The 14,935-nt window shown below is 36.1% G+C and overlaps 1 protein-coding gene across 3 annotated transcripts in view; it reads right to left on the reverse strand.

Annotated features, from left to right (window-relative positions):
• ATP6V1H (ATPase H+ transporting V1 subunit H) overlaps nucleotides 1-14,935 on the reverse strand; it is a 114,968-nt gene that overhangs the window by 74,589 nt on the left and 25,444 nt on the right. For all 3 annotated transcript variants that reach the window (XM_069099941.1, XM_069099939.1, XM_069099940.1), the window contains 2 exons: nucleotides 5,372-5,469; nucleotides 3,014-3,206 (listed from right to left, as the gene is read on the reverse strand). In XM_069099941.1, the coding sequence (XP_068956042.1) occupies nucleotides 3,014-3,206; nucleotides 5,372-5,469 (291 nt within the window). The remainder of the gene's footprint in view (nucleotides 1-3,013; nucleotides 3,207-5,371; nucleotides 5,470-14,935) is intronic.

Consider the following 14,935-nt stretch of genomic DNA (forward strand, 5'->3'; position numbering starts at 1 on the left):
ATTCTAATTTATTTGGGGTGCTAAAGATTGACTAATCAATCTAAATCTAATTCAAGTGTTGGAAAATTTACAGAGACCTAGTGATGCTAAGAATAACTGACATTTCCCAATATAAAAGAATGTGTCCAGCCAATTTTTAGAAAGTCAACAGCTAATTAACTTGTTCAACTCACAGCAAATTAGCAGGCTCACTAAATTCTTTAAAAAGCATTAAGGTTTTCCTAAACATTCAGGATGTGTTACAAGATACAAGAGTAAAATAGTCTCAATCATGCTCCCTCCTGGGTCTTTTTTAAAAAGTTAGAATGGAGGCTGGCTAGGTGGCGCAGTGAATAAAGCATTGGCCCTGGAGTTAGGAGGACCTGAGTTCAAATCCAGCCTCAGACACTTGGCACACTTACTAGCTGTGTGACTTTGGGCAAGTCACTTAACCCCAATTGCCCTCCAAAAAGCAAAGAAAAAAAAAAGGTAGAAGGGCATCAAGAATGACAAAATTAAATGTACCTATTTTATCCTAGTGCATGTTCTCTAGCTGGATAACAATCCAGTACTGTTCAACATCAAAGCTTTATCCTATATATAAGAATTATACATTCCCAAAGATATTCAGAGCAGAAGGAAGGCAAAAAAGGGGGTTCTTTCTGTCTCGGGGCATATGAGATATCATCCCCTATTTAGCAGAAGATACTTAAGATCTTGTAATGGTAATGGGAATTTGAAGATCTTCCCTAGTTTGAAAATAAACTCTGCCCCCTAATTGGCTGAATGTAATCAAGTGGAGCCTGTGGTGGGAGGAGTTTGCTGAAGGGTGGAGCAGAACCCACAGGAATCTAGGAGTCAGAGCCAGAGAGACTGTGGGAGTGAAAGGATGCTCAGGCAAGGAGTTAAGTCAGGTTTGTAAGTAGATATTGATCTTATATTAGTTTGTGGGAAGGTTAAACGATGCTGTGCCTCTGTGTTGTTATGGCTTATTAACTTCTTTGCTATTGTGATGAAATCAGCTTACTGGTTTTGGGATTTGGTCTTCTGGTGTCTGAATATTTTGCTTCTGTCTTTTATATGGAAAGTGTGCTATATTTTGTGATCAAGCACCATGTGGGAATATTTATAGTCACAGTCGGTGCTGTAAACATTGCATTGGCACTACAGATCTATTGACTTAAACAACTTTCACTAAAATAAAAATTATATAATTAATAAAATGTTAGAGATACGATAAACCTCAGAGATCATTAAGTTATCTCCTTTTCACAGACAGAGAAAGAAGACCAGAGCAGTTAAATGACATTCTCAAAGTTGTACAAGAAGTTAATGGCCAACTTGGGTCCAAAATGCAAAATTTCCTGATTTCCAGGCCCATGTCCTTTCTGGTTAAAAATATATTGCCTTCCAGTATATTGAGTGTAGCCACATAAATAATCTTGAATCCATGTTTAGATCTGTTTATAAATGTCACAAAAACAATATGGTTCACTTTAAATGCCAAGGTTACAGTTTAATTAATTTTAGCATAATTTAACTATTTTAAAACTGTTAGACATATTAAAATTATTACAAGTGAAATGTCAAGATTATGAGATAAACAAAGCAGAGGTAAAATTCTTAACTAGCCACAACATTAACCTAACAGGATCCTACAAGAGCATCAGTCATAGTTTAATATGTGGAAAGACTGAAATGAGGAGAAAGCTGTGTCCCTTATTCTCTTCACCATTAATGAAGGGTATTGATATTTCCCCAAGGTAGAGAATGGTTCTTTCAACTTATTATAGATGAAAGAAAGACCATGAGCCTGTTGTACAAACCATGCCATTTCAGAAAGCATACTTTATAGCGGACCTGTCAAGACAGAGTCAAACAAAAACTGACTCATGTTTAAAGCTATGATTCAAACAAGAGATTTAACATTTCTCTTGCCTGGCATATCCAATTTTAGACATCTTTGAATCTCTTTATACTACATAACTATCTTCTAAGACAAGGGCATGAGAATAATCTTAGCTTTTAAAAAAAAGTACAGAAAAAAACTGCAAAGAGGTAAGATTTACTTTTCGAGAAACTCAAATTTTCTAGTCTGATGATGCTCATCATGAAAGGGCTTGGGCAGTACAATTCTGTAGCCATCACCTAATACTTCTTTGTATTTGTCTGACTTCTCACTCCTAGAAGCTCAGAGTACTTAAACCTTTTCTATTCTTCAATAGCTTTATGAACTCTTCTCCCAACCATACACATGAGAAAAACAAGGATGGGTTAAATGATTTTGTGAGATGGTTCACTAAAAGAAGCAGAATAAAACTCAGATCCCTGATTCCAATGCTCTTTCTAGTACCTAAATTTTCTCTTTTAAAAACGGGTCACAAATAATTTTGTGGCATACTATAACCACCTTTAATTCTTAAAATATTAAAACTATTTTCAATAAAATAAACAAAACTAGTATCCATAAAGGAATTAAAGGAAGTAAAGTAAAAAGCAGTATCATTCATTCTACCTTAGTTAAAAAGAAAATGGTTGCCCTTTCACTTCCTCAAAAAAATATGGACAGAGAAAACTATGAATCTAAAGTGGATTCTTAGATAAATGGCTTAACATGAATATTTCAGCATCTCCAAAAGAAAGAGTTAAGATGGACTTTTTTAAAAAGTTGCTTCAGACTACAGATTGCTATGTTTTGCTTTCTTTCCCTAAAAAGAACTTTCAACACATCAAATACGAAATCAAGCACTGGGGTTAAGAAAATAGGAATCATATGGTAAGGAATATGATCTGTATATTTTTATTTTCTTCCATCCTCTTCTTTCATTACAATTAAATTTATACAAAAGTAGAACAGGCTGCCTCTGAGAGGTGATGATTCTCTATCACCAGTCAGAAGTCTCCAACAAAATGCTTCCTGACCATTTAAGAGGTATGTTGCATAAGGTATAGATTGAACTAAATCAGTCCCTGGGGTCCCTTCCAACTCTAAGATTCAATAATATCACAATGTTACCACAATCAAAAGACTTACCCGGAATGCTGCAAGAATGATTCTAGTTACTTTTTCTTTAACAGATTCTTGAAGGATATCAGACAGAACAGGAATAATGTTATATCGACGAAGATGTTCACACATTTGAGGACTAAATGCCAGTAGCCAAATTGAGAAAATCATTTGATATTGGAGTTGGAAGCCACATTTGTTACTCAAAACTCCCATTATACTAAAAAAATAAACATATATTTGAAAAATTATGGCAAGCTATAAAACAAAGGAAAACCATATTAAAGTATGACATAATAAAACAAATCTTCAAGAATTACATTCACAGTTTTCCCCTCCTCATCAGCAATAAAGATTAAGCAGTTAAGAGCCCACTCACTGAAGGTCAGTTTGAGTTCCAGCCTCAAATTATGTTCCCTCCCTAGACTCAGTCCAGAAACAGGGGCAGTCACAAGGTTACAAAATTCTATCCTGAATATTAGCTCCCTCACTGCTTTCAAGTGTACTCTCCCTAAAACTTATATGAGCATCTCAACATAGACTGCTGACTCCATAGAGAATTACAGTCACACTTAGCTGTCTATTCCTCATAAAGATGTTATCTCACCAACTTTCACAGCTTCGCTTAAATGACTGACCAATATCTATCACCCAATTACTTCCCAAGTTTCAGTTCTGAATTTCTGACTACCAATTAAACATGTCCTACTACATTTCAAGCCTCATGTTAAAAACTCATCTTCTCACAAAAACCTGTCCCCTCCCCCCATTTTAAGTTTACTGCCATTTTTCCAATCACTCAAGCTTGAAACAGTCAACATTTCCATCTCCCTCATCCTCTACTTTCAGTCACATGCCAATTTCTATTGTTTCTACATTTTTTTCTACATATTTAATCTGTTGCCAATTCTTTGCTTCTACCACCTTATTTCAGGATTTCTTTCCCTATTAACCAATCTTCCTATCTTTACTCTCACTTCAGCTCATACTTACACCATCATATATTTTGTAATCATATCTTCCTTTCCCCTTCTCAAAACCTTCAATGGTTACCAAGTACCTACCCAAAAGAGTAACGAAAACGGACAAACAACAATAAAAACTCCTTAAACATCTGACATTCAAAACTCTAGTCAACCTGGTTCTAGTTTTCCATTCCAGCCTATTAGTTCACCTTACATGAAGCTCCACCCATTCTGCATTCCAGTCAAAATGGACTGCTGCTCACCCTCCATTCTAATTCTGCCTCTATGCCATTATGCCCCACTTCCCACCTCTGCTTTTTTAAATCCTTCCCTTCTGTCAAGTTTCAGCAGCTAGAGGGGACCTCAGAGGCAAAAGATGTTGCTTTCAAAGACCTATGAAGAACTCTACAAACTCCTCCTCAGACTTTGTAGCCTGGTGTAAGCCATTTAACTTAATCTGTGCCTCAATTTCCTCCAGTTTGACAAGAGAGGTTCTACGGGTCTCTCTTCAAGCTCTAATAAATCTATGACCCTACAGACTATGGAGAAACTATTGCCTCCCATAACAACTCATTCACTTCACAAACATTCTAAATGTTGAGTTTTTCTTTATATCATGTCTAAATCTGCCTCCCGGCAACTTCTGCTCAGCTCTCCTAATTCTGTCCCCTCTGAGGTCAAACAGAACCAGTCTAATTCATCTTATAAAATAACAAAACCTTGGTATCTCTAGCACCTAACACACTGCTTGGCAATTAAGAGATACTTAACACGTGCTTAAGGATTTGAAGACAACTGTCAGGTTCTCTTCTGCACAGTTCCCCCTTCCAGGCTAAACACCTCGATCTCATTTGGTTCATCTTGACGTTAAGTGCCCTCTTCTGGACGAAGTCTTGCTTGTCTGTGTCTTTCAAAAAATATGCTCCCCATAAGTGAACATAGTATTCCAGAATGAGGCAGAACAGAATACACATTATGCTTCTTTCAAAGCAGACTATGACATCATGATCTCTGGATGCTGTAATGTCACACTGCTGATTCATATTGAGCTTGCATTCTACTAAAACCACCCAGATTCTATCTCATATAACCTTCTCATAATTCTCCCCCTGAAAGGGAGTTCTCCTTCCTCAGTTTCCCACAGAACTTTGTATGACCTTCACTTTGGTTGGTATTCATTGCCTAACCTGTATTATAGCTGAGTGGGTAATGTTGGCTCTTCATCTTTTATATCTCTAGCTCCAAACACAAGGCTAAACTGCATAGAAGATAAATAACAAAATTGGAGAACTGAAAAAGGCATGAAAATGAAACCAACATTCTAGAATTTTAACTGGATCTATTTCCCTGAAAATCACTTGCAAAAATTGCTTTACGTGCTTAAAATATCACTTTTTTTCACAAACAAAGAGATACTCACCAGTTGACCCCATCCGCTTCTACCCATGCAAAGCGATATTCATTAACACGGAGCATCAGCTGAAGACATCCAGCAACACACTGCACATACTGGGAACACTAAGTAAAAAAAAGAATGAAGTCTTAAAAGTAGCATAAAGTTTGACTCCATAGAGCCCTGAAACAAAAAAATAAAGCTGCACACATACTCACACACACTCACACATACCTGTCTATCTTCCAGCTAGAGATCTTTTGTTCTTGTTGGAGCTAAATAATCCAATTAACTAACCTTCTAGAACAACCAATCTCTCTTAGCCATAAGCTCTTCCTGTATCATCATGTGCTATATTAAACTCTCCAACAATTAGAAACCATTGATATATTTAAAGAGATTCAAGGAAAAGCAGGAGGAAGTACAGCTTATATACTATTTTCTCAGTTAAGCACAGTCTTTCAAATACTCTTTACCCTGAAAAAGTCGCACTGTATAGAGATTAAATGTGTTTATAAGGGTAAGAATTAATGAAAAAGTGAGAGCAAAGCAACTCTTAATTAACCTTCAAGTATAGAGATACATATAACTTCATAGATAGTATAAAAACTGAAACAATGTGATTTTTTAAATGTTCTCAGCATTAAATATTCTTCTAAATTTATGAGCATTTCTATGCGTGCTTAATTCTAACAGCCTTAAAATAATTTACTATAAAAGCAATATGTATGGTACCATAATGTCATTATAAATAAGGTATGACAAACAGCAAAATTAAGGCAGTGGCTCTATAATTAAGAGTTTTTTAAACACTTCCTAGCAATGAGGGATCAGTCCAGCAAAATGGGCAAACGTAGCTAAGTTTGAAGAGGTTCATCACCAGGCTAGCCACAAGATGATACATTCCTAAGACATAGGAACTAAGCACTACCATTTCCCACGAAAGTATAGAGTAGGAATCTGCATCAACAGACCTAGACCTACAAAATCACAGGTTTTTTAAATGTCTCTGTTGTATTCTACATTAAAGTCATTTTTCCACATCATTCAACAGAACACTTTAAATCTTGTATACTATCAGTGAAAAAGAATATTGTTAAACTTCCAAAATTCATTAATATCTATTTTTCCAAAATGTAATTTGTAGTAACAAGAAAAAAAATTATTTTCCCAATGTCAAATACTGAACACATAAACTACTAACCCAGCAAATATATAACAACAAAGTTTAAGGTTTTTGAGGAACTCATAGGATAAGAGATATCAAGTTGGAAGGGACCTAAAAGGTCATCTATTTTGCCCCCTAATTTTACAGAGGAGAAAACTGAGATTCAGAAAGTTTACATGGCATGCCCTAAAATCACACAAGTACCAAGCAGCAAAGCCAAGATCCAAACCCAGGTCCTTTGGCACTCTTTCCATCGTACCACACTACTCTTTTTCTAAATTCAAATACTGATTTGGATCAAATCCAAATAATAACCAGGGGTGGCTAGGTGGTGCAGTGAATAGAGCACCAGCCCTGGAGTCAGGAGGACCTGAGTTCAAATTCGGCCTCAGACACTTAACATAAAAACTAGCCATGTAACCGTGGGCAAGTCACTTAACCTCTTAATTGCCCAGCCTTCCCCCCCTCTAAAAACTTTTTTTTTAATGTAAAAAGCAAATAATAACCAAAACTGATTCAATAACCAACAGGATTTACTGTCTTAAGCAGGTACACAGTGGCCCCAAATCAAAGTTCATGATCTGTATAAAGTGAATCAAGGAGGCAAAAGAGTATTTTGAATCCTTCTACTGAATACAAGAATGCACATGAGGAGAAAAATGAATATATATATACATACATATGCATAGTTCTGAAGATCCCTGCTGAATAGGAACACACCCAGATCTATAATAACCACCCATATGGGAATAAACAGGTCATAAAATCCAAAGAGTGATCCTTCTTGACAGTAGTTTATTATATAAAGATTTTCCAAAAAAAAGTATTTAGCCTAACTACTCCCATTCTATGTCTCTATGACTGAAGGGTTACACTGGGTCTTAAGATCACTAACACCAGGTAGTATAATCAATCCCTTTGAGTCCAAGGCCTGGGCAAAACAAATAATTCCTGTGCCATATTTCCCCTTGGTCTTGATCTGTCTTGGTCATCCCAGGACAGAAACCATACTTTAAATCTAAGAATAAATAATCCAGACCTTAGAACTAAGTACTACCAAATACAACACCCAAGGAGAATAGTCTATAAGGCACATTCTCAATAAAGGGAAAAAAAACCAAAACCACAACTACCCCACAAAGTCAGAATTAGCTGTGGGTAAATCATAACTTTATCAGAAGATCACAATGGAGCAAGAAGCCACTGAAGACAGAACCAAGGAATCAATAACCAGGAGCAGAAAATCAGCCACCAGGACCAAAAGAGCTCAAAAGATATCTGTCAGGGCGGCCAGGTAGCACAGCGAGTAAGAGCACCGGCTCCAGTGTTGGGATGACCTGGAGATGGAATCCCAGGCTGAGACACTTAGCACCCACCCAGAAACACCTGGCCGTGTAACCTTGAGCAAGTTACTTAACCCCAAGTGCTTAGGGGTGGCCAGGTGGCTCAGCGAGTAAGAGCACTGGCTCCAGTATGGGGATGACCTGGATCAAATCCGGGCTCAGATACTCAGCACCACACCCAGAAATAACTGGCCGTGTAACCTTGAGCAAGTTACTTAGCCCCGATTGCTTTAAAAAAAAATTTTTTTTAAAAAGATATCTGTCCCAAAATCTCTGCAAAAAACAGTATCTGGAAGCAGAATCTAAGAGCTTATAATCTTTTTCTCTGCATCATGTCCCTTGGTCGAATATATTTTCTCCCCTTTTGTCATTCCACTACCCATTTGGTATTCTCCATTTACCAGATTGCTACTTTCCACTCAGGGACATCTGCTTCCTAGATGAATGAAATCACATCCTCTCAAACAGACTATAATTACAGTCAAATTTCTCCAGGTCCCACTGACCATCCTTTTACTTTTACCCGTGGACCAGGCAAAAGGATTAATTAGGCAACAAACCTGCCCCAGTCCAACTCCTCTTCTTCACACACATGGTCAGTGTCTGCTATTCCCAACTCAACTGCCAAGCTTTCCTTGGCATTCAGGGGTGATTTGCCCAAACCACTGAGGAAAAAAAAAAAAGGATGACATGATGTTGAGGAGAATATCCTGTACAATGCTAAAGTCAAGATGGGTTCCTTGATCAAAGATATGATGAAGAGGCAGACATAAGGGAAGAGTCTGTCTACAGCATTATTTCACTCAAAAGAACAGGCTTGAGGATGAGCCCTAATATGGCACATCCAAATGTGCATCCACAAAGTTCTGTGAAATGAATCTATGCCACGTGGATGAGCCATCAACTGTCTAGGCTCTCAATGACTCAAAGTAATAGTTCACTGTGAGAAGAACAAAGGTTTCCCATCCCTCAGAGTCTGAGTTGGGCTTGGCAGAGAACAGAATGAAACACTAAGCCTGCAACAGGCAGAATCATCCACAAACCAAGCATTAGGAAAGTTCAAAGTATCTAAATTCTTACAAGGAGTTATCCATAGTGACAGTGGCAGGCAAAAGGACTCCCTGGGAATATCACCCTCAAGGTAAAATGGTAAAGATGTATCATGTGATTGAACATCACTTGCAAAAAGCCTATGTTTCTTATTAATACTTTCATCTTGGATGCCAATGCCCTTAATTTGTACATAGAAGGTTTGCATAAAGATAGAAGTAAATATATCATTTAGTAGCTGATGTTTCTTCTTGTGTTGTATTAATTCTGATCTTTGCCCTGACAATTCAAAGGTCTCATTAAACAGAATGAGCTGATTCAGGGATATCTCCCAAATAAATAACAAGTCTTTTACTATCTGTTTAAAATGTAATCTGTTTTTTTCCCCACAATGTTATTTGTTGCTTGCCATGTTAAATCTTTTCATGAAGCGTTCATGATACAAAGGCATTAGTCAGTAGTCACTGACTTCTCATTCCTTTTTCATTAATTACACTTTTCCATATATTTTTGACAATTCTCATTTTTTACCACCTTTGCTGTAAAATTACCTACCACATATGAGAATATGTGGTGATTTAATTTGGTGGACCTTATTAAATTCCTTAAAGAATTCTTCTACCTCTTCATACTTGGCAATTGATGATGACGCATAAGTTGCATTTATTTTCATGGGGAACTTTTTACAAACACTTATCATGAATACTATGAATAAGATGACCAGATAACTCATGAAATGTTTCTTATTGTCTTTGGACGTAAATGCAAAATGCATCGCAAAAATATCCAAGACTGATATGATTTGGCATACTTCCTGGTCCCCCAAATCCTAGGCCATACACTATTCCACTGTGGTCACTGAACAACTTTGTCACAAATCTGCCATCATCATTACAAAACCACATATATGAAATTAATGTCTAATACTCTAACTTTGTTTTGCTAATTCTCAGACTTCTTTCATTTTTCTTTTATTTTAATAGTTTCGTAGCAACTCCTACACAGAAAGTTACATATACACACACTCCTGCTCCAAAGCATTTAAGAATACCATTTTATATTACTAAGATCATATTTAATGTTCATAATAAGAACTAGGTTACATTCCATATCAGCAATCATCTTGCAAAAAATTTTTAAAAGTTAAACTAACTTGCAGCACAGTCCTCAACATAGCTAAAATTTTTAACTAACTATAATTATGTAAATATCAGGGTTTTTTCTGTGAATTTATTACAAATAGAGAATAAAAATATAATGGAAGTCAACAGGAAAATAAGATTCATTCTGCAAATATCTGCTTCACAAAGAACTCTGAAGGAAAATAACTAGTACATGAAATAGGGTTATCCTATATTATTGTTGTGCCATAATCTGAGAATGACAGTAACTCAAAGAGTTTGCTATAGATTCTGTTTTCCCAACTGCCTGCATACAACTCTTTCCAGTTCTTCCAACACAGTTTGATGGTTACTTAAAAATTTTAAAAAGAGGGGAGGCCAGGTGGCTCAGTGAGTAATAGCATCGGCCCCAGAGTCGGGATGACCTGGGATCAAATCCAGGCTCAGATACTTAGCACCACACCGAGAAATAACTGGCCGTGTAATCTTGAGCAAGTTACTTAACCCCAATTGCTTTAAAAAAATTTTTTTTAAAGAAAAAGAAAACTTTCAGATTACAACTGAGTGCCTTTTGTCTAAAGATCTACCCAAGTATGAGGTAGAGCCAAGAAGGCAGAGAAAAGCAAGGAAGCTGACCAAGTTCTCCTCAGTTTTCCTCCGAAACAGCATTAAATCAAGTCTCTTAAAATGAATTCTGGAGCAACAGAACCCACAAAAAGAGCAAAATTATATCACATGAAGAGTTATAAAAGGCCTATTACAGGAAAGGGAAAGATGGGAGGGGGACAAGCCTTGTTTTGAATCTTACGCTCATCAGATTTGGCTCAAAGTGGGAATAACATACAAACTCAGGTATAGAAATGTATCTTACCCTATGGGGAGGAAGTATGAGGGGAAGTAAAAAAGAAAGGGGGGTGGGGGCTGACAGAAAGGAGGGCAGAATGAAGCAGACAGTGATCATAAGTAAAACACTGGTGAGGCAGGATAAGGTGAGAGAGAGAGAAAAGTATAAAGAAGGAAAAAATAAGATGGAGGGAAACACACAGTGATCGTAACTATGAATGTGAATAGAATGGACTCTCCAACAAAACAAAAGCAGATAGCAGAGCAGAGGGGATTAAAAAAGAATCCTCCAACATGCTGTTTACAAGAAACACATCTGAAGCAGAGACACACACGGAGTAAAGTTAAAAGGATGGAGCGGATTATGCTTCAGTTGAAGAAAAAAAAAAGAGGGAAACAATCATGATCTTAGACAAAGAAAAAACAAAAAGGGATCTAAAAGAAACAAGGAAGGCAACTACATCTTGCTTAAAGGTATTGTGTGGAATGACTTACAGTGAAGTTTCCCCATTCTGAATATCACATATACATTCTTATTACTTCCTTGTATTTTGTAACTAAGTTCAGTATTGTTTCCCCATATATATGTAAGTCATTGTATATTTCAAGGTAATGTAAGAGCTATTGCGTATTAATACAATTGATTGGATTAACTACTAAGATCAAATTAGAGATGTTTCTAGATTGGGGAGTTTGGGGAAAGGAATGGTAATGTGAAAGGTAACAAAGGGTTAAGTTTCTACAGAACTGCAAGAATTGCTGAACAAGACTATGGTAAAAAGTAACAGGCAGTAGCCTTGGGAGGAAGTTGAGTTCCCAGTCCTTAGGGGAGTTGAGGCAGTAGCCTTGGAAGGGAGTTGAGTTCCCAGAGAACTCCTAGATAATACTAAAATGAAACAATGTAGAACGCAAGGAGCTGACAGCAGCAGGTGGATTTGACCAATCAGGGAACAGGCAGTGGCCTTGGGGCACCCATGCCCAGATAAGGATGTATCTAGGTTAGACTGAAGGGGGTACAGTATTCTGAGGTTGCTACTGTACTTGCGTAGTGGACCTCATGTATTATGTATGTTATCTAACAAGATTAGAGCCGCATTAGTAATAATTAGGTTAATGTTTGGGAGGGGTGTGTAACCCTTGCTTATTTAACCCAGCTTTGGCTTCTATACATTGGCCTCCTCTCTCTGGGTGCTGTCCCACAGACTGGACTGCCTGCTTCTCAAGAGATTCTAATAAATCTTTCTACCTTCACTTTGAGAGTTCTCCGAGTAGTCAATTTGGGTTAGGGTCTCTGTATCCCACACAGTATCATAAACAATGAAGTAATATCAATACTAAACATATCAGGGGCAGCTAGCTGATGCAGTGAATAGAGCACTGGCTCTGGAGTCAGGGGGACCTGAGTTCAAATCCAGCCTCAGACACTTAACACAAAAACTAGCCATATGACCTTGGGCAAGTCACTTAACCCCAATTGCCCTCCAAAAAGCAACAAATTAAAATTTAAAAAAATACTAAGCATATGCAAGAAATGGTATAGCACCCAAATTTTCTAAAATAGTTAAAGAAGTTAAATAAGTTGCAGGAGGAAACAGACAGTAAAACTATACTAGCTAAGAACTTCAATCTGCCCCTCTTAGAACTAGATAAATCTAACTACAAAGTAATCTCCTGTTAAAGAGATTAACAGAACTTTAGAAAAGTTAGATATGACAGACCTCTGGAGAAAACTAAATGGGGACTGAAAGGAACAAACCTTTTTCTCAGTGGTACACGGCACCTACACAAAAACCTACCATGTAATAGGGCATAAAAACCCCACATTCAAATGCAGAAAGGCAGAAATGTTAAATGCATTCTTTTCAGATCATGATGCAATAAAAACTACATGTAATAAAGGACCATTGAAAGATAGATTAAAAATTAATTTGGAAACTAATTTAATCCTAAAGAATGAGTGGATCGAACAACAAATCATAGAAATTCCATCAAAGAGAATGACAATGAGACAACATACCAAAACTTATGGGATGCAGCCAAAATAGCACTTGTGGGAAATTTTATATATCTAAATGCTTACATGAATAAAATAATGAGAAGATCAATGAACTGGGCATGTAACTAAAAAAGCTAACAGAGAAAATGAACAAATGAAAGATCACCAATTAAACACCAACTTGGAAATTCTGAAAATCAAAGGAGGAGAAATTAATAAAATTAAAAGTAAAAAAAACTTTAATTAATAAAACTAAGGGCTGGTTTTATGAAAAAATAAAGTAAAATAGATAAACCTCTGACTAATTTGATTTGAAAAAAAAGAAAACCAAATTATTAATATAAAAAATGAAAAGGGTGAATTTATCACCAATGAAGAGGAAATTAAGACAATTGCTAGGTACTATTTTGAGCAATTATATGCCAATAAATCTGATAATATAAGTGAAATGAATGAATATTTACAAAAATATAAATTACCCAAATTAAGAGAAGAGGAAATTAAATACTTCATTTTAAATATGCATTTTAGAAAATGAAACTAAACAAGCTATCAATTAACTCCCAAAGAAAAAAATCCCCAGGATCAGATGGATTCACAAATGAATTCTACCAAACAATGAAAGATTAATTCCAATACCACATAATCCTACCAAATTCCTTTTATGACACAATTATGGTGCTAATCCCTAAACCAGGAAAAGCTAAAAGAGAAAAAGAAAATTATAAACCAATTTCCCTAAAGAACATCAATGCAAAAATTTCAAATAAAATATTAACAAAGAGATTATGGCAATTTATCACCAGGATAATACATTATGAACAGGTGGGATTTATACCAGGAATGCAGGGCTGGTTCAATGTTAGCAAAACTATCAGCAAAATTGACCATATCAACAACAAAGCCAACAGAAAGCATATGATTATCTCAAAAGATTCAGAAAAGGCCTTTGAAAAAAAATACAGAACCCATAACTACTGAAAAGACTAGAGAGCAGAGAAATAAATGGAGCTTTCCTTAAAATGATAAGTAATACTTATCTAAAACCATTAGCAAGTATTATCTGTAATGGGGATAAGCTAGAAGCCTTCCCAATATAATCAGGGATGAAATGAGGATGTCCATTATCACAACTGTTATTCAGCATTATACTAGAAATTTTAGCTTTAGCAATAAGAGAAGAAAAAGAAATTGAAGGAATTAGAATAGGCAATGAGAAAACAAAATTATCACTCTATGCAGATCATATGATGGTATACTGACAGAATTCTGAAGAATCAACTTTAAAAGTACTTGAAACAAACAACTTCAGCAAAGTTGCAAGATATAAAATAAACTCACATAAATCATCAGCATTTCTATATATTACAAAAAAATTCAGCAAGAGACAGAAAGAAAATTTCCATTTAAATAACTGTAGATTATATAAAATATCTGGGAGTTACCTGATGAGACAAACCCAGGAATTACATGAACACAAAAACACTTTTCACATAAATAAAGTCAGATCTAAACAATTGGAAAAATATTAATTGCTCATGGGTACACTGAGATAATATAATAAAAATGACAATTCTATCTAACTTAATTTATTTATTCAGTGCCATACCAATCAAACTCTCAAGAAATTATTTTATAGAGCTAGAAAAACAATGATAAAATTCATCTGGAAGAACAGAAGGTCAAGAATATCAGGGGATTAATGAAAAAAATGCAAAGGAAGACGGACTAGCCATACGAGATCTAAAACTATATTATTAAAGCAGAAATTATGAAAACTACTTTGTAATGCCTAAGAAACAGAGTGATGGGTCAGAGGAACAGATAAGGTATACAAGACAGCAGTAAATGACTATAAAAACCTACTGTTTGATAAACCCAAAGACTCCAGTTTCTGGAATAAGAAATCACTATTTGACAAAAAGTGTTGGGGAAAATGGAAAATAGTATGGCAGAAACTAGGCATAGATTAACATATCAAGGGGCGGCCAGGTAGCACAGTGAGTAAGATCACCGGCTCCAGTGTTGGGATGACCTGGAGATCGAATCCCGGGCTCAGACACTCAGCAC

The sequence above is a fragment of the Petaurus breviceps genome, unplaced genomic scaffold (assembly GCF_028583685.1).
Source record: "Petaurus breviceps papuanus isolate PSGF00001 unplaced genomic scaffold, PetGlider_PUasm1.0 38, whole genome shotgun sequence".
Taxonomy (NCBI): domain Eukaryota; kingdom Metazoa; phylum Chordata; class Mammalia; order Diprotodontia; family Petauridae; genus Petaurus; species Petaurus breviceps.